The 20,121-nt window shown below is 39.7% G+C and overlaps 1 protein-coding gene across 1 annotated transcript in view; it reads left to right on the forward strand.

The window, feature by feature from the left end:
- Positions 1-20,121, forward strand: part of LOC146333309 (neural-cadherin) — a 299,893-nt gene that overhangs the window by 225,342 nt on the left and 54,430 nt on the right. Inside the window, exons 30-31 of the mRNA XM_084722064.1 lie at positions 2,012-2,192; positions 7,847-8,013. Coding sequence (XP_084578190.1) covers positions 2,012-2,192; positions 7,847-8,013 — 348 coding nt within the window. The remainder of the gene's footprint in view (positions 1-2,011; positions 2,193-7,846; positions 8,014-20,121) is intronic.

Genomic DNA, 20,121 nt, shown 5'->3' on the forward strand with positions numbered 1-20,121 from the left:
TTGAGGTGTGATGTGTGACTGCATGGAAACAGTATGTGGTGGGTGTGGATGGAGAACTGAGTAAACTAGACCAGGCTGAAGGCAGGCTCGAGTGTGAGGCTGTGACCAGGAAAAGGGACAGCAAGAGATTTTATGATTTTATAATTGTGTTTCTATTCTGGAGTTGGGTCTCTCCTCCACTCTGTCATTCACCACCGTCTGTTTTTAACTCTCCATCCTCATCCTGTCATTATTCTGCTCGTCTTTCTCCCCTCAGCTCTCAGTCTAATATTACTGCTTTAAGTTTGTCCGTGCTCGTGACACAACTGTCACTCCATTTTTAAGGTTTGCAGTTACAGGGGTTGGGCTAATGGCTTTTTGAATCCTAGTAGTTTTGAATTGAAGTTGGTTGTTTCTCAGCAAAAAGTTTAACGTGAAAATTTTGGCCAAGTTTCAAAAACATGTAGATGTGGTAAATGTTGGGACAGAATCTGCTGTAAATGTCAGGAAAGTGATGGTCTAGGTGTTGTATTAAATTACTTTCATTTGGCAGACACACATGAGAAGCAGACGCAGACAAACACCTTTCTGATGTCATGCCAAAACTCCAAATAAGAAATGTTAGAAAAATAATAAATAAATAAATAATGAGTGCAGATATTGAGATATTATTTTTGATTCTCTCAGAGGAACCACCAGTAACCACAGGTTTGGCCACATCAGCCAGAGCTGAACTCTTAAGGATTTTAACTGGATTTTAACAATAAACCACAGTAAAATTCCTGATAATTATTTAATTACGACAGACAGAGTCCTTAGTTAGATTAGATTTCTATATCTCACTCTCTAGGTCAGGTGTTGCAGAGTTCAGTAATGTTTGGTGAAACACCGCACAACACACTCACAGCTGCATTTTGGCCTTGAATTTGTTTTTCCCTTCTTCTAGGCTAAGACATTTTTATGCCCTGAAAACACCTGAAATTAATCTTGGCAAACAGGGCAGCCGACAGTGTCTCTGTGTGGGGGTGTGACACTCTTCTCAGCGGAAGCCACAATTTGTAATTTAAGCAGAAGCAGGTGTATTTTTTCATTCAACTCATAAACCAGTCCGACTGTTTTGCTCAGACACACACACACACACACACACACACACACACACCACAGTGACACAGATGCACAGTCAAATCAATTGCAGACACCCCAATGTGTCTTTCAGTCATTGATTGTTAATGTCTGTGTTGCACTTCAGAGCAATCGCCAATCCAAACCCAGCAAACAGACAAGGTGTAGCTTTCAAAGGTCAGCAACCAATAAGATCCCTCTTTGCTGGAGGTCAGAGCCAATCAGTAGCTCCCCAGTGGCATGACTCACTGTCACTTTTTATGATCTTTTGCATTCCTACATCCTCGCAGCAGCACCAACAGAACCCATAAAATTTAGGACAGCCAGAGAGGAGATTGAACATATTTTGTCCTTTATAGCACTACTTTGTGGGGGACAGACTTTTAGGCGTCCAAGGTTCCCCATTCTTTGAGCTTTCTGTGCGGTAGGCCATGCTGTTTGTCCGTTAGAAGAGCGGTCCAGCATTTGGTTTCATCACTGTGGGAAGAGTGAGATGAGAGTGGAAAAGACGAGAAGGCCACAGTGTACCCTTGGCTCATGTCCTTCAACACATTTGAAAGTTTCCTTTTCGAATTCTTTCATTTTCACCCTGCTTGACTTTATTTCTCCTTTACAAACTCTGGACTTCCCCTCTGGCTACTTACCCCCTACCTGTCTGTCCTGTGTCTTCCCCAGTCCCCGCTCTCTGCTGTCACTTTGCCTTTTGTCTCTTTTTTTGTCAACTTAACTCACCTCTTTTCCACTTTTGTTCCCTTTTAATGCTGCTCTCTTACGTGTTCCCCTCTTCTTTCTCCTCTCCTCTTTGCTCATCTTTCTTCTGTTCCCCTCTCATTTCCTCATATCCCCATCTCTTCTTCCTCCACCTCTCATCTCCTCTACATTTACCTTCTGCTCTATCTCCTCCATTCAGCTGTATGATTTGGGCTCCCCGGCCGACTCTCAGTCCAGCTCTCCGGGCTGCCTGACCACCGATGGCAGCTGTGTCAACATGGGCTATCCGTCCTGCGGCCACCGGGGTCGCTGTCACGGCGAGTGGGGCTCCTTCAGCTGCCAGTGTGTGCCAGGATACACAGGACACCAGTGTGAAGAGGGTAAGCCAAACTTTTGTTTTTGGACTTAACATGAAATCTGTGGTAGATTGTACCATCAGCAACAAAACAGAATCATCCATGTCTCCTGGAGAGATCATTTGCCCTTTGGCTAAGCATTAATAGCATGTAAAACTAAAGCACAGTTGGTAGTAGATGAGCACAGACTTCTGATATACTTAGAAAATGGGTTTGTAGGAGCACTAAAACAAAATGGTGAGCACTGTTTAGGTCTGGAAGTTTTAGGTTAGAAAATATATTTTAGCTATCAGCCACAATTCAAATCACTGCGCAGTAAATGAAATAGATGGTTTCTTACCTGCAACAGCTTCCAAACATGAACCGAGCAATTTAAAGAGATAGTGAGGATTATTTGAAGTGGAGTTGTATGAGGTATTTATCGATAGTCAGTGTGAAATCTACTCTAGATGGCTGTTGGCACACCCCCCAGTTTGGAGAAGAGGAGTAATAGCGCAAAAACTAACTGATGTCCTGCTGTGGACAGGGCCAGCAGGAAAACATATTTTAACCACCTAAAAAAAATCAATATCAGTTCAACTGTATGCTATATTTACACTTATTTTTACCACTTTACCTTGCCATCAGACAGCGTTTTCTGACGGGAAAAGGCTGTTATATAAGTCAAATGTCATCCATTAACAAAAACAATAAATTTATCTCACAAAACCCAAAAATTGTCTTCCCGTGCCCTGACCTGTTAGTTAGTTTGTGTTATTGTGACTTAACTGAATCTGAATTAACCTTTTAAAATGCCAAAGTCACACAATAACACAAACAACCTAACTGACAGAGCCCGCCGCAGACCAGCACTTCCTGTGTTCTGTGCAGTAAATTGACTGATTTGCTGATGGATTCTGGTCGATTTGGAGAGAGTGTTATTAAGCTTATTTAACAGTGACTTCCTGTCTGAAAAAGCTGTCTGACAGCAAGTTTAAACAGTGAAACAGTGTACACTTTAAATAATATAGATTTGTTGTTTGTTTGGAATATGTTTTGCTGCTGACCCTCTTCACAACAGTACCTTGCTTAACTTCCGTGCTGGTATCCCTGCTGCTTCTCCAAACAGAGGGCATGTCGACTGGCATCTACATGTATCTGATAACTTCAAATAATCAGAGCTATCCCTCTGACTTACAATGAGGTCATTATTTTTAAAAAATGTGAATTTACAAGCTGTATAATATTTACACTTACAATCAGCACAGTGTCACAGACGCCAGTGACCTTCCTATCACAACTAAATGGGCTGGTCAGTTTCATATGAGGATTAAATAGGATTAAATGAGACACAAAGAGGTTACAGGCAGTTTTCTGCTGCAGCCTCAAGGATGTGGAGCAAGTAAACCTAGTTGTTTTATTTGTAGTGTGAACTTGCAGTCTTCAAGGCCACGTTAAACCTAGCTGGCATGAATTTATTGTCAATGCCCTCATAAACATTAAGTGTGAGAACCTCCCATTTTGTAAACTTGTAAACTGACTTACAAAAGAGAATAAAACTCGTGTGGACTACAGACCTGCCAGCCAAAGTTAATTACTTGTGCTATCACCCACTGCTCTTCTATACTTTCCTAACATTAATACTATACAAAGCTGCTTCATAGCACCCTCTATGCATGTAATGTACTCATGCATACAATATGTAAGTCAAGCACTAGGTCAAGCCTTTCTCCCTCAAGTATCCTGGTTATACTCAGACAGCAGCATGCAGGTGTTTGGTAGCAGCCACACCGAGGATACTCATGGCTGAAGAAAGCAGCTCCATGTGAGCTGCTCTGTGTCGGCCTTATGGCTGCGGAGGCGTTTGTCCGACTGCAGCAGTTGGAAGCGACTGTCGTTGGACTAAGATGGGGGTCTTTAATGACTCTCACCAGCCCGGTCCTGCACCGCCTGTTGTACAAGTCCTCCAAATAGAGGAGAGCACCTCCAGAGAGGCTTTCCGCTGACTCTAGCACTCTCTGCCAGGCTTTACAGTCCTGCTTGGTCCTTATCTTGTGCCACATGGTGACCCTTCCTGACAGGACTCTCTCAAATGTGTTAATATTTAATGTGCAAGGGTGACAGTTCATAAAATCAATATTAATGTGCACAAAAACTTGTCTAATTTGAGTTAATTACCAAAAATCCTTTCCTGCAACAGTTTAATTACAGTTACGGAAGGCACATTTATCACTTAGAGCTGTTGGTCTTAAAATGTTGCAGTGCTTTGGTGCCCACAGTGATTCCTATTTGTGGATGTTGCTGTCCCTCCAAACAGCCAGTATGTGGCAGTTATACAATCTGTACACAAATAATTAAATGAATGAATTAATGACTGAGTGAAGGATTGTGAATGAATCACTCTCTTTATTCACAAGATGATTCAGTTCTCTGCTGTCACTGACAAACTAGGGCCACATTGCAACCAATGAGGCAGTCTGTGAAAGATGATAATGTAATGAGCATTCTTGAACACAATTCTTTCGCACAGACTGTTTGTGTGATTTATCTGGATTGCATTTAACTTAAGTTCAGCTCATAGGACTTGACAGTGGGAACCACTTCATTGGAGTCATTAGGAAGAACTATATTGAAATAACTGTCCGGATGTAGATGGTGGAATCAGGCCATACAATCTACCTCCCCCTGCTCCCTCACTTTCATGAGAGAGCTGAGGAGAGAAGAGAGAAGAAAGTTGAGCTCAGAGGAATAAATATCCCTCTCGGTAATCTTGATTTCCTGAGTGATGGTGGGGGGTAAACCTCCACTGGAGTCCTCAGACGGCTGCCTTCCTTCATTCGTTTTTTGCCCACTCACCTCCCTATTTGGTCTTGTTGAATATTGCCAAACCATTTCTGTAAGAAAGAGGAATACTTACCAGACCCAAGACTGCAAAGAGGTTTCAGAAATCATGTACTTACCTGATGATATGACATTGATCTCGCTAAGTATGACTGAAGCACCTCACTTGGGGTGGATTCTTCAACTCCTTGCAGAAGGGGTAATCACTTCATGGGGTCATCAGGTGGGCAAAAGATAACTCTGGTGCCCTATTTTCCTTAGTGTGTAAATGAAAAACAGTTTTTGAAACAGGTCCAGTATTGAGTGAGACCCCTGCGACTATCAGCCACGAAACAGGCTGCAGTATAATCCCTGTGGTCAATTGTGGCTCATCAAAGTACCAGAAGTGCCTGTTTTGTAACTGACAGGCTCAAAATGTTAATACAAGTATCTTAAAATATTATGGAGAGGATTCTTCCACAGATAGACCTTTTTGTTAGATCGTACCACTCCATTTACAGAAACAGTATTTTTATCATTGTAAAACTTCATTTTCAATTTTCATTCAAACAGAAGTAAAATAAAACCAAAATTGTCACGGTTATCTTTCCACTGTTCCAACAATCACCAGCTGTGGTTTTGGTCTGTAAATAAACCCTTTAAAGAGAAAGTTCACCTGATAATCATTAAAGCATATTTCCCCCCTGGCCTGTAGTGCTATTTATCCGTCCAGAGTTTTGGTGATATTGGCCATATAGATGTCTGAATCCTCTCCGATATATTGGGACTAAATGGCACAAGTCCAGTGTTACTCAAAGCACCAAAAAATAATTTGAAAATGTCAAAACCAGTGTCCCTCTCTACAAGTCATGAACTGATTACTCAAGATAATTCACAGACCACTTTGTGAGCAATTCCATGTAGGAACTATTTTATTTCTGTTAGAAAGAAAGTTATTTGGGTATATTCTAAAGTAGTTCCAGTATGATTCTACTGCAGAAAGAAAGTAGGTCCTACATGAAACTGCTCACAACAAGGCTTGTGGGTAACTTTGAGCTACCTGGTCAATATTTCTGGAAAGAGATATTTCAAATGTTTTTTTTTTTGGAACATTTATTTCCATTATGTTTGAGAGAAGGCAGACCACCACAGCTGATATCTCCAAAACTCTGCTCTCACACCAAAACAGATAGACGGATAAATAACACTACAGAAGTATGTATTTTTGATTTTGGGGTGAACTGTCCATTTAATATGCTGAGCTAGATGTGAAGTTGTCTGGAGAAGAGCAAGAAGGAGGTCAGACATCAGAGAAGCAGCAGGGAGAATGGCGTGTACAGCCATAATATTTTCACATACGCAGTGAATCAAATGTGAACCAGATTCCATGACCATTTACCTCATTGTCCCCGGTATGATATATTATATGTAATAAAGGCATTGACATATTTGATTTATATCCAGATTATAGCTTAGCTGAAGTATATTTACACCTTAAATTGTATTTCTGGAAGTCACATTGAATGTCAGTGAGTTACAAATAAGTCTTGGCTTGTACCATAGTGGTATTTAAATCAAAGGTACATACAGTTACATCCCACTGGTGTTCAGATCAAAAAACATACGAAAATGCAAGGGGTTGAGCAGATCTGTTAGTTGGAAATGGCAATTTCATTTATATAGTTCCTCGATACAAGCAAGCTTAACCCAATTAATTCAATTAAATTTCATTTTGAATGACAAAATATATAAATATAGGCATAAACTAAGTAAAGAAACCACAACACTGGACAGAGGTTTTATAATATTATGAGGCAGGATTTTACTGTTCTGAAAGATAACACGCTGGTAAATTCTTTCATTTTGATGATCACAAGGTAAAGAGCAGAAATATGCTGTCATATTCAGTCTGAATGCAGCCTTACTCACCCAAGGCTATCATACACTGCATTTCTGAGATGATGTTACCATCCAAGCCTACTGCTGGCTCCTCGGTGGACGTAATTCTCATTGCTCATTGGAATCACTGATCTATATCTCTGCATTTATGTAGTTTAGCAGTATTCTATTCCCCAAGATGCAGGGTAATATCAGACGCAAGAGCGTATTCAACAGATCTTAGTAGCAATGAGCCACATTTGCTTTGAAAATTCAACCAGAAATTTAATTGATATCTGCATTTCTGCAAGTTTAACTCACCACACTATACTGAACTATAGATACACCACTTATATGCTGAAAAACCTATATATGAATAAGATGTAGCTATTAGTGATAAATTAAGAGTGTTCGTTTGATTCTGTGGCCTTGATAAACACAGTTAGCAGTAAAACATGAGATGTGGTTTAAAATAGACACTTTCTGATCATTTGCATATTGCATGCCAAGAAGAAACCAGTAAAATGTGTGATTTGGCATGGCCTTCAAGCAGGATCTCATGAACCACTCAACTTTGTCAGAGTTGAGAGAGACAAAGAGGGAGAGGTGTGGAAGTGATAGGCAGCAAAGGGAATTTAACTTGCATACGCTATGAGATGGAAGAATGGCTTTGAAAACATTTTAGGTGTGCTTGGTTTAGTCTGCCTGGCATGCACAAAATCCACTTCGAGGAACATGGGTCTAAGACAGAAGAACCAAGCATAACCCAAGCTAAACCACACATACATATTCTATCTTGTGTGTTTTGCATATTCTGTCCTGCCACCAGCTCTCTGCGTATGGGGGGAATTTAGGGACTTGTGAAACCGATTTAGCTCCCTCTGGAGTGAAGTGTCTTCTAATGGAATAAAACATTGTGTTACATTTAAAACTTTAACTGTGTTTATTCTCATTCATAGCACTATCAGATTAACTATTTTGTGTTTGTGTATCAACTCCAGAGGTCGCAGAGTATTCCTTTGACGGGCACAGTCACGTGCATTACCAGTTGGCATCCCAGCTGCCGGCTCGGAGGACATGGGTTCAAGTGCTGGTTCGAACCCGGAAGCACAGCAGCACCATCCTGAATCTGATCTCGAAGGAGCAGAGTGAATACATTCGACTAGAGGTAAGACTGCTCTGTGAGAGTGTGTGCGTCTTCATCGTAGGATGTGGTTCTTCGTTGTGAGAGAAAACAAATGTAGTCCAGTTTTGCTCCATTTTAACTGTTGTGAATGTCTCCTGTTCCTCCCATCCTGTAAAGTAACAGCAGTGATTTTGAACAGCACTTACAATATGTAGTGTTTCTGTTGCTGTCATGTAACCTTTGTAGCAGTCAGCTTGTAAACAGGAAAAGAGGAAAAAGCAAAAAAGCAACTGAAAACAATAACACCTGAACAAGTTACAGATATTGTCTACAAATGTTCCAAAAGTTGACATGAGTTATCATTTTCTACTGCATTGTGTGCACATCCCATTAACCCCTTAAATTAATAATTTAACATTTATAGGAAGTACACATATTTTCTTTATTACTGAGAGAGAGAGAGAGAGAGAGAGAGAGAGAGAGAGAGAGAGAGAGAGAGAGAGAGAGAGAGAGAGAGCGAGAGAGATGAGGAAATGGCTCTCAATCTCATGCCCATCTATTATAGTCAAACTGAAATTTAAATTCTTCTCACTTTCTGTTTAAGGGAATTTACACTGCAGTGATACCGCAGATACAGTATTTTACATATTTGTTCATTTTTCTGAAAAGAGTAGAACTTGAAACAGCATCTTATCAAGTCTCTCTGTGGATATTTCCTATGGCTGTGCTTGACTGACTTCTTTAATTCTTACTTTAGTTGGAAGCACAGTGTCAACCTCTATAGTGTGCTACCGACTGAAGAATGTACTCTTTCAACAAGCCCACATAATGTTGGTTATCAACCGTTTACATTTTCAGCAGTCTCTCTTTCTACAGCAGTCAATAAGAAAGCTGAGCTAACATCTTCCACTTAGAAAATGGATGATAGTGAAGCTACTTCTTTTCATTCGTGTTATTTCAGCCTCTATCATTGGCACTCAACATTGTGTTTGTCCCACATTAGCTGTTTTTCTCTCCTGCGTCTGTTTGCAGTGTTTCCCATACATACTCTTTACTTGAGCTGCCTGCCCAGGTAATGGCCACCCAAGTAGATTATATTTGACGACCCATTTTATCACCCTTTTTTAAGACAACTTGATCTGACAGAGAACAACTTCAGTGATGCTTACAGACGTCAGTGCAAGCACCTCGATCCTGACCGCATGACTATCATGCTAATAATGACAGTAAAACTGCTCAAAAACAGCTTAAAAAGCTTCAAATTGCACAGAACAGGGCAGCCAGATTAGTTCTTTGTTGTTCTTTCTGTGGAGGCTAAACTAAAATCTTAGTCTTTAGTGTTTTGTTATTCATGCATACTGTCATCTTGAAAAATACACCTCAGTTCTTTGGTGATAAGTTAGTATATAGTGGTTTTTGTCATGGGTATGTGACACGTCAAGTAAGCACTGGTCTTCTGGTGGCACCAAGTCCACGAACAAATTTAATGATGAGAACTGTTCTTTATAGAGGGATCTCAGTTTGGAATATGCTCCCTACCAGCATTAGACAGATTAAAAATAGATATTTCTTCAAGAAGTCATTAAAACTCAAATTGATAAATCACATGTAAATTTTGTTATGGCAGTCCTGGAACATTTTTGTGAATTTTAGTCTGGGTTGATATTGAATTATGACCACCTTGTGGAAGCTAATGGAGATCCAAATAAAGAATAAAACCCCTCTTATATATTGATACTGCTTAACTGATAATCACACAGGTTCTGCAGAGAAACACAGATTCTCCTATTTAATGTAGACATACTTAAACCATTGTTTTGTAAGTGCACCTGGTTGGACTTTGTTTGAATTTCGTCAATAGACTACATCATTAAGAACCAGCCTCCTCTGCATGTGGCTCACCTGCTGTTATAAAAATAAAATCATGGTGGAGATTTTACAAAAAATACTGCTTGCGAAGAAAGTCAACAGAGCTAACACATACAGGGAAAGAAACAGTTGAATTAAAATGGTAAAACAAGAAGTAACATTCTAGCAAAAGGGAAAGGTATTCTTTCACATATTTTCAAAAGACAACTACTCCCGCCCCCCACTGTCCCTGCCAGTTACACTGCGATTCTGTGAGGAACATTTATTTGTGGTGGCATCAAATAACCAACCATCAACTACAGACTGTTACAAACAAACAAAGATCTGCCACTACGATGTCTTTACTCATCAGGTCTGTTTTTGCACAAACAGCAAGAATTTTCAAGTCATTTATTTGTGAACATACAGAGGGTCTATATTTATTGGCTGTTGATGTCGACTGAGCCGTCGTGCAAATAGAACGCGATGCAGCCAGATCCTGTGGTCATCTGTGGACCCGGACTAACTGTTTCCCCGCACTTTTTATGGTGAACAAGGCTAGGCATGCCCTGCTCCAGCTCTTTGCTTACTGTACACACATGAGATATTGATCACACATGATACTGATGTTCTGAGGTCACTCTTTGGGTGCTTTTCATTACGCTGCATTATACTTCCTCATCTCCTCTCTCCTCCCTCAACCTGGAAGTCGTTCCCTGTTGGCCATCATGAAGAATCTTCCAATTGCTTAAATGCACTTGGAGGGCATGAGGAGAGAGGAGAGAGGAGGCTCCTGGAGGAGCTCAGAATGAGGAAACACCAGTGTATCCTACACAGAATACTTTTATCAAGTGGCCTGATGTTGATTGGGTGGTTTTGGCAATTGTCATACTGTCACATCGTGACTGAAAGTTTCTGCAGCATTTCAATCCAGCCAATATGTCTGTCTATGTTCTTTGATATCACAAGGAGTCAGCTGATGCAGCTGTGCAGCCCGTTATAAGTAACTGTTATCGCTTCAGACTGACGCTGTGGTGGAACCATGGATTTCCCATTTGGCAGCTCCATCTCTCTAACTCATATACTCACTGGGAAGGACTAAGATGCAAGGAAAGGAGGCAAGTGAGGAATGAGGAGATGCATCTGGTGAATGAAATGCACCCTTGGAAACAAAGAAGAGTATGTTCCAAAATGTGGAACTGTCCCTTAAATAATCTTGATATATCTAAATATTTAAGATTTAAAAAAATTTAGAATGATTATTTTTATTATCCTTTAAAATTTTACATTGAATAGTCTCCTATACTGTAGTATAAATATGTGCTCTGTTTACAGTGATGTCAGGCTTTAATACAGTGCTTTGTCTTAACTTACAGTTGAAGAAAATCATGGTTCTATATGGTGTTTAGCAGTAAAAATGATTTAGATTGATGTTGAAAGCACACTGCCAGGATTGAATACATAAAATGTATTATTTGGTTATTTCTTGAAGGCTCCATTTGTCCCACTCTTCTTTTCCTGTGGTTGCTGCGCTCACACTTGAATTGCTCTCTCATATTTGTTTATTTGCAAGCCTCGCTCTGCTTTGTTTTTTTTCATTCTTCCCACCCCTGACTTACTTTCTGGGATCGTGCAATACCTTCCCATCTCTTCCCTCTCGCTGTTTGCCCCCCCCCAGCCCCCCCCCACGCTGTGACCGCAGGTATCGATCAAACATCACTGTCTCAAAAGATGATGATTATCCATACCACAGCTGCTGTTACAGTACACTCTCTCCTCTGATCCCCGCCTGTCATCCATCTGTCTCTCCTTCCTATTCACCCATTCTTACATTTCCTCTTAAATGTCACACTGCTCCCTCAGCACCGCCACATGGGGAGTGGGTTCACATCATTTATCCACCATAAATAGTGCATTTATTCCTTGGTGCAGACAGCATGAAAATGTGTGTAATCTTATGACGGCCCCCTCCTCCCTGAGTGAAAGATTGGAAACCCTGCAATGTTCTTTGATAGAAATATAACCATGTTGCCTTCTAGGATTATGTTTTTCACTGTAATAGTTCTGTTTGCTTTTAATCAGAGGAAGGAATTAGTATGCGTTACTCTTGACTGGCTGCAAACTCACAATGTGAGGAGCTCTTTGTTTCTGCTGTTGGTGTGTGACTTGCATTCCAACAACATGGTTAGTGAAATATATTACATTTTCTTTGTTCCAAGCCCACCCTTGGATTACTGATTGCAGCATTTTGTTTGTGAGTTTGTACATTTTGCTGTTACAGAGGATGAAATCTTCTTGCAAGAATGAATGCATACAAAATTCTCCTAAATGAGTGTTTTGATGCACTTTAATGCCACAAGTAGTTTGTTGTGTAGTTTGCTTTGATTAATTGTTGATTTATAAGCAACAGTGCACATTAATCAAAATCAATGTAAATATGCTGTGATTATCTCAAGAGCTCGTTCATATACAATGAAGCTAAAAAAAAAAAAAAAAAAACTCCACTCCAAAATATTCATACATTATTAAAGATTTTAGGATTGAAATCCCTTGTCAAACCTGAGGGAATGGTATATTTAACAAAATAGTATGGTAAAATGTTCACTTAGTGTCTCTTTGGGTTGTCAGCTGCATCCCACACTTGAATGTAGGTGGTTCAGGTGGTGTGTGGAACTAAGCTGTTACATTTGTGGTTCGATGCTGTTGTTCAGTGGTGTATTTTTCTACCTCCTGGTGAAGACTTGCCCATTGTGACCAAGATAAAGCTGTGTTCAGAAGCTATGGACAAAGAACAACAGAACTCTTTCATCAGTCTCAAAACATCTGGTTTTAGTGTCAGTCACTCGGAATCAAGAGCTTTCTTTTAGCAGAGAGACAAGCATGCTCTTTCTTTACTATCAGTAGCCTTGGAGGACCACACTGCAATGCAGCCGCAAAACATATTAGCTGTGTTGCAGTTGAACAAAATGATAATTAAAGGGACAATTTCATCCCCAGATCAAAAATACATATTTTTCCCCTGGCCACTAGTGAGTTTTCGAGATGTTGGCCATAGAAATGTCTGCCTTCTCTTGAAAATTATGGGACTAAATGGCACTTGGCTTAGGGTGCACAAAAACCAAAAAAAAACATTTAAAAAATTCAAAAGCACTGTCCAGGAATTATGACCTGGTTTCTCAAGATAATCCACAGACCTTGCTGTGTGCAGTTTTGTGTATGGACTACTACTGGAACAACCTTAGAATCTACAGGAACAACTTTCTAATCTACCAGACAGTAGTTCCTACAGAAAACTGCTCACTACAAGGAATGTAGATTGTCTTGAGTACTGGGTCATGATTTCTGGAAAGAGAAACTGGCTTTGAATTTTTCAATTTTTTTATTTTAATTTTTTTTTTTTTTGGGGGGGGGGGGGGGGCGGTTGAGCACCACAAGCCAAATGCTATCTAGTTGCATTACATTGGTGAGAAGGCAGACATCTCTACAGCCGATACTCCAAGTTCTAGACAGATAAAGGAAAATCAAAAGTCCCGCTGTTCCCACTAAAACTGAAAATAACACAACTTTATATTTTCAGATAGTTTGCAGTACATATGCATGCAGGTGAAACGCCAATCATTCCCTTTAACTTCTGTGGAAAGCAGATGTATATTCAGGTGACCTTTGTTCTTGTTAACAAAATTAAATGGCTGCAGTTTGATCAGATTTAGTCAATAAAACTGTATGGTTAGGTTTAGGAAAGGATCATGGTTTGTCAGGTGACATACTATAAGTGAAATAAGTCATATGACGCAAATCGGGTCAAGATGCACATAACATCATGTTACCTAACAGTTTTATGTTTACTTTCACATGAGACACAACCCCTGGACTCATGTGACCCATCCATCCACCCCATCTACCCCAGTTCCTCTGCCCTTTGTACTATGTCACCTGACATATCAACTACATGCAAAACTGTACTGAAATTTCAAAGTCTAAAGTCATGTTATTTGTTCGTAGATTACAAAGAGTGGGCTGGCTCACTGAACAGCTTGTTGACTATGAAAATTATGTGAATCAGAATATACTACTGTCACCAGATCTCTACCAAACAATCACCTATTGGAGATTTTGGCCAGGCAAGTTAAACCATCATTAAAACACCATATAAATATATTTGGTGTTCATCTCTCCAGTTCTCTCTTCTACAAGGAAGTGGCTCAAAAAAAATCCTCTTCAGATATATGCTGGTTGTACCTTTAAGTCCTCACACCTGTGTACTTACAACGGAAACTACGTGTGAACAAATCTCAGATAGTACAGCAGCAGATTAAGCAACAGCTCAGAAAAGGAAAAAGCAATTAACAATGGCAGCACTTAAGTTTTTCTTGGCTTTTTGTCCAGTTTAAAACTACTGTTTTAGTAGTGTTTTGAAGTCAGAGCCTTACTGATGTCAGTCAAAGCCTTATTATATAGTTTCTACTTTATAATTTTATAAGACACACCCTAGCATTGTGCTACCAGCATGTGTTCATGCTGTGAACAGTCTGGTACAACAGTTCAGACAGCCAAACTCACAAAAGACTCCAGCAAATTGTGAACAAGTCATCCAAAATGATTGGCATCCCACTTTCAACAAAGAAACCTATACCAAAAAGTGAAAAAACTGTAAAAGGAGAGCATAAAACCATTACAGATCCCATTCACCCAGCTCGCCTCCTGTTCCAGCCATCACCCTCTGAGGAAGACACTATCAGTCACTGCCGTATAGAGCTGTGCAACATGACCCAAATTTCATATCCACAAAGTGATGCATATCCACCCATCATCCCCAGAAAAACGTGTGTGTTGGTCGAATGTACCAGCAGCTTATTCTGACAGATATGTCCATTTATTGTTAGGCGATGGCCTAGTGGACATAGTAAATATGACATGAGAAGTTTAAGGAGCGACAAAGTCCTCATTTGGATAAAGTGGGGAGGATGTATGGCTCAAACAAGCACAGGACTGTCACCCAGGAAAGGAGGGTTGAGGCCCTATGTGCAACAAAAGGTAAATGTGGAGTTCTGACTTCCATTGTGTTGTCACGCAAGGGACATAACTATGGTCACATGACATGTGTACATAGTTATTTTAACCCAAACCACTATCTTTTCCTAAACCCAGACAAATCTTTTTCTTGCCTAACTCTAAAAAAACTGAGACTGTTTTACAACATATACCACGAGCTATGTCATTTGACATATTCAAAATAGTTAAAGCCTGTCACTGCTAGTGCTGATTGACAATCGACCTATTCTGGCATTTAGATATGAGGACGTGTTGTACATGATGTAGCACATTTTCTGTAAATTCAAGGAATTAGCCTAAATACCTTAGAAAAAACTACCACCTTGTTGACTGATTGCAACCAACTGTATACCACTGGCCTCACCCTCTCCTTTCATGAATGTAGGAGAACATATGGTGACCATGAAACATACACAAAATGGGAAAGAGCCAGCGTTTTCTTTGTCCCTTCTGGGCTACTGCAGAAATGTAGTGGTTCAACATGGTGGTTTCCATGGAAGACAACCTGTGCCCTCTGTAGTTATAAAGATCTCATTCTAACATCACAAAAACACAATTATTCTTATTTTTTGGTGATTATACACAAGTGAAAACATACGTATACTCAAACATACTGCATTATATTCCATTTCTGCCATATTCTTCCAATAGATCCCTGTAAATATTGCACACCTGGACCTTTAAGTGAAAAATCTCCTGCAGTACTCATACCTCACTGATCATTAACTTGTAACACGACCACCAAAACTCCAGTCTCAGTGTCCTTTTTCATTTCATTTACTGTCTTGCTCTCTAACCATGGTTCCCATTTCATGCTGCTATTCCAGTCATTACAGCGTAGGCTATATTTCAACCTCCCAGTATGTGCTCCCTGACAGATGTGGACACCAAGAGCAGATAAGTACTTATTTTCATCATTCAACCACAACCTTGGTGTTCTTTTGGTCCATGGGCCAAGGAAGAAAGAAACTTAAAATAAATCAATACACTTCTCCTTTTTTATTTAAATTCTACTAATGACTTTATAATTTCAGAGTCTAAATCTCAAAAAGGTTTGTTCTAGGAAATGACGGAATTTCTTTTTTATTGTTTAAGACATGCAGGTTGCAGGAAGGTGGTCTGACCAAAATAAACATTACAGTATATGAATATATACATCCTAGAATGCACTGAATATCACAGACTTAGGTTTTCTTTATGGGAGCAATATGTAGCCATTGCACGTGCAAAAAGGAATACTGCCGTCCAAATAACCAGTTGGAGCCATAGGCAGTATAATAAATCGACTGTAATCCTGTTTAACATGCAGTATATGGTTGAAGTGAGTTGTTCCCCTGTCAATGTAAGTTTAAGCCCATTGTCCTGAAAACAAAGTGCACTTCTCTGAAATAACACATTTTGGACGCTGAGTTAAGTAGCTGCCTGTCTCACTGCCTGCCAAACTCCATTCACATTTTGCGTAGTTTAACAGTTAAAAACATCTACAAGATTACTCATGAATTCTTACGACTCATAAGCAGACACCTACTCATTCTGCTAAAATGCTGCATTGATTTGAGCTGAAACGGTCATACAAAACAGTTATTCTGCTCCGTAACCGAAGTTTCAAAGGGAGACGCTGTGTCTGTAGTGTTCATGTCAAGTGAAGTATTTCAAATTGATATGTGTCAGTGATCTCTGATGACACATTGTGGTATTTTTCTTTTACATTCGTAAGAACTAGAATTAGCCATATATTTTCACTTTTATGGTAAGGAATTTAATGAATGAAAATAGCGGGTGGGAGGTCCTGTCAAGTGGAATAATGTTGAAGTTTAGTCGTGTGTTTTTGGCACCCAGGTTTGACAAGTCTGAGATTTCATTATTGCTTCACAGCTCAGTATAGCTGCAATATTTTTTTTTCCTAGCGTTTCAGTTTCTTGGACCCTGTTGTGTGTGCCTTTTTTTCTCCATCGTTGCTTCTCACCTCAATTCTGTTTCCTTCATCTCACTTTGTGCTTCCTGTGTCTCATCTCAGGGTTGCTGGCATCTGTCTGTCCTCCTTTCATCATCTTCAATTTCCTTTGTTGTGAAGACTTTACACTGGCAGGACAGAATTTAATAATATGATTAGTTTTCCGTCACTATTTACAGGTAATGCAATCAAAAATATAGCTAAAACAAAAATATTTCATATATTTTAAGATTTATGCTGTGCCACATTTGGTAAAGAATTAATTTCTCATCAAGAAAACTATAATCATACCACAAATTAACTTTGAATTATGACTCATAAGCTCCAATATTAACTCGGTTTGGATCATGAGTCTCAGTTTAACCACATGAAAAATAAATTCCTTTTGGCTGTGATGTTAACTGGAATATCTGTGTGCTGTCCTTCTGCGAACTGAGCTTCTCTCAGTTTGTGTATAACAGGCAGCAGATCACTAGAGAGGACACAGCATTATTATTAGACAGTATATTACATAAACATTGAGGAATATTATTAAAAAGTACAGAATGAGGATTATTTATGGACACTATACATAGGAGATTATTATTCAACAGTTTCATTGTTAGATTCAGTGGAGAGGGCAGGTAGAAGTTGGCTTACAGATGCACATTTAATCCTCAGTGTATACAAGTTTGACATTTTCTAAACTGAAAAAAAAATGCATGTCTGGAATTGACTCTATTTGTGTCTTACTCATGTCTCAACTTAAGTGGCACATGCATGGAGAAAGCATGATGATGCTGTGTAATACACGCAAAAATAGGAAAATGTCTGCACTTATGTTGTATCTTGAGAAGTGTTAAAGTCAAACTCCCCTTAAAATCAAAAAACACATCTTCCTTCTTACCTGCAGAGTGTTATCCGTCTAGATGGTTTTACTGGATATAGGCCATAGAGGTGTCTGCCTTCTCTGAAGTATAATGGAAATAGATGGCACTCAAAGTGGTGCCCAGAGGGGCAAAAAAACACTTTTGAAACATTTGAACTTAACAGCAATGTCTCTTTCCTGAAATTATGCCCTGGTCTCTCAAGATGATCCACAAACTTTGCCGTGAGCAGTTTCATGTAGAAACTGTTTCCTTTTTACCAAACTGTACCTGCAAACTTCATCACCAAGGTGGCTAGCTCAGCGGTGGAGCTCGTCCGAGGGGATGCCAGTAAGGTTGTCTCTCGTCTTCTTGCTTCCCTCTACATGGCGATGCTGTTGGCAGGTGGAGTTGAGTAGAAAGAGAGTGCCATCTAGTTCCATTACATTTGAGAGAAGGCACATCTCTATATCTGAAAAATCAAAAACTCTACAATTCACACCAGAACGATCTCAGTGAATAAATAGAATTACAGGTAAGAGGGAAAATGTGTGTTTTAGATTTTGGGTTGACCTGTTCCTTTAATACGTTCTGTAAGGGCAATGATGCGTGCTTTCCAGCCCCTGGTCTTCCTCAGCACCAGTACCTCAGATGGGAGTGACCCATATTTTAGCAGCCCCATTCAGTGATAAATCAGCAGCCTATAAACATGCCACACCATAATGAAAAACATTAAACATTTTACATAAACACAGTAACAACATTAGGTTATATAAGCAAGACAAGTATAGTGTACATAGTTGATGCAGAGGCGGAATTCTTGTGCACTAGAACCACAGTGCAGGAATTTAATTTGCGGTAATTGGCAGTATTCACAAGCCGAAAGCCAATGAGGGATCAATCCCTTGTGGCTACGCGAGCAACTTCAAGTGCTTGGCTGGGTCGCCTTCAAGCTGAATTTATATTTATTCATTAAGGGTTTCAGCTTAGCTACAGAGTTTGCCCACATAGCTGCAACAGCTACACCGTAGGCTACGCCATAGCCATCCCATGTCTTTTTTAGCTGCCACACGTGGCCTGTAATAGCTGTGAGTGCTTGGTTTGGGCTACTTTTGTTTTCTTCTACAAGTTCTTGATGCTGGTAGGGACTGTTTATAGTAATGACAACATTGGGGAAGTTGCAGTGAGCAGTCGTCTTCTTTTCACCTTTGACTCTGTGGGATCATTGTTCTCTGTCACAGTGAATGGATGGCAGCTTTCTCAAGGTTCCCGATCACCAAGTGAATAAGGCAGTGTAAACTCAATCACTGTGAGGATACATTTTTCAAACATTGCATTGGTGCAAGGTGACAAGGTCCACAATGCAAAAAGACAATAACTTGTCATTCCAACCCTTAACTGCCTTTGGAAAACCTTTATTTTTTGGCACCAACAGCCTTGGCCTTAATCAAGAAAGTTCTTCCAGTTTGTTGCACTGGAGAGAAATATTCCTGGCAAATTCAGTGCCATTGGAGTAAAGAGTAAAGATTTGGCTCCTTTGATGAGAAAAAACAATAATTCTACAAATGAGGCAAGAAAATTAAAAAAATAAATCAACTCAAGTTTTTTCCCTGATGTTTGTGATCTCTTTTCTGGGGAAATAACCCCATGACATGTCTGTTGCATGTTGTAAACAATTGGCTGCTGTTGATGAAAACAGATCTATTGATTGAGCTTAGTCATTAAAACTGTGCTGGGCTGGAAGTCACTTTGCTATTTTACTGCTTCATTAAGTTCGCTCTGTTTGACTCATTTATTTTTACAAGGCAGATTACCTTGACGAGGAAATGACAGACAGATATTCTGAAGGATGACATACAGGACAAAACTAGCCAGTGTCATGGGAACCTTTGCCTTCAAATGCACACCCAGCTAGACTGTCAGGTGCTGACAAAAACGGTATTTCAAGGTATCAGGGTCATTTAATGGTCAACACAGGTGTGCACAGCAAAATGAAAATTGTAGTCCCTTCATGCATCACACACAGAACATACAGTAGACTATATACTGGTGACAATAAAAAAGAGTTTGCTTAGTTTTTTTTTTTTTTTTTTTGTGACAACTCCATCAATTGGAAAATCTGACAGTTGACAAAATGTTACATTTTTTTTTCATTTTTACAGCATAGTTGTAGTGGGTAGCCAAGTTGCTTAGAGTTCTCTTAATGCTTGACATGCTATGGTTGAGACACATCTGATGTTTTCTTGTTTTTTGTTAGGATGCGTTTTGTCCAAGTTCTCAAGACTGGGTGACACAGCAGTGCATTTCTTTAAAATTTCCCTCTGTGAAGAGTAAACAGCAGCAACAAGAAAGTAATAATAATTTGGTCGACATCTTAACGTCAAAAACTCTGTATCTGGTGAACATCATCCATCATCTTTGACTGCATTTGAGTACCAGGCAGGAGTCCAC

This window comes from Lutjanus erythropterus, chromosome 1 (assembly GCF_056507025.1).
Source record: "Lutjanus erythropterus isolate fLutEry1 chromosome 1, fLutEry1.hap2, whole genome shotgun sequence".
NCBI lineage: Eukaryota > Metazoa > Chordata > Actinopteri > Lutjaniformes > Lutjanidae > Lutjanus > Lutjanus erythropterus.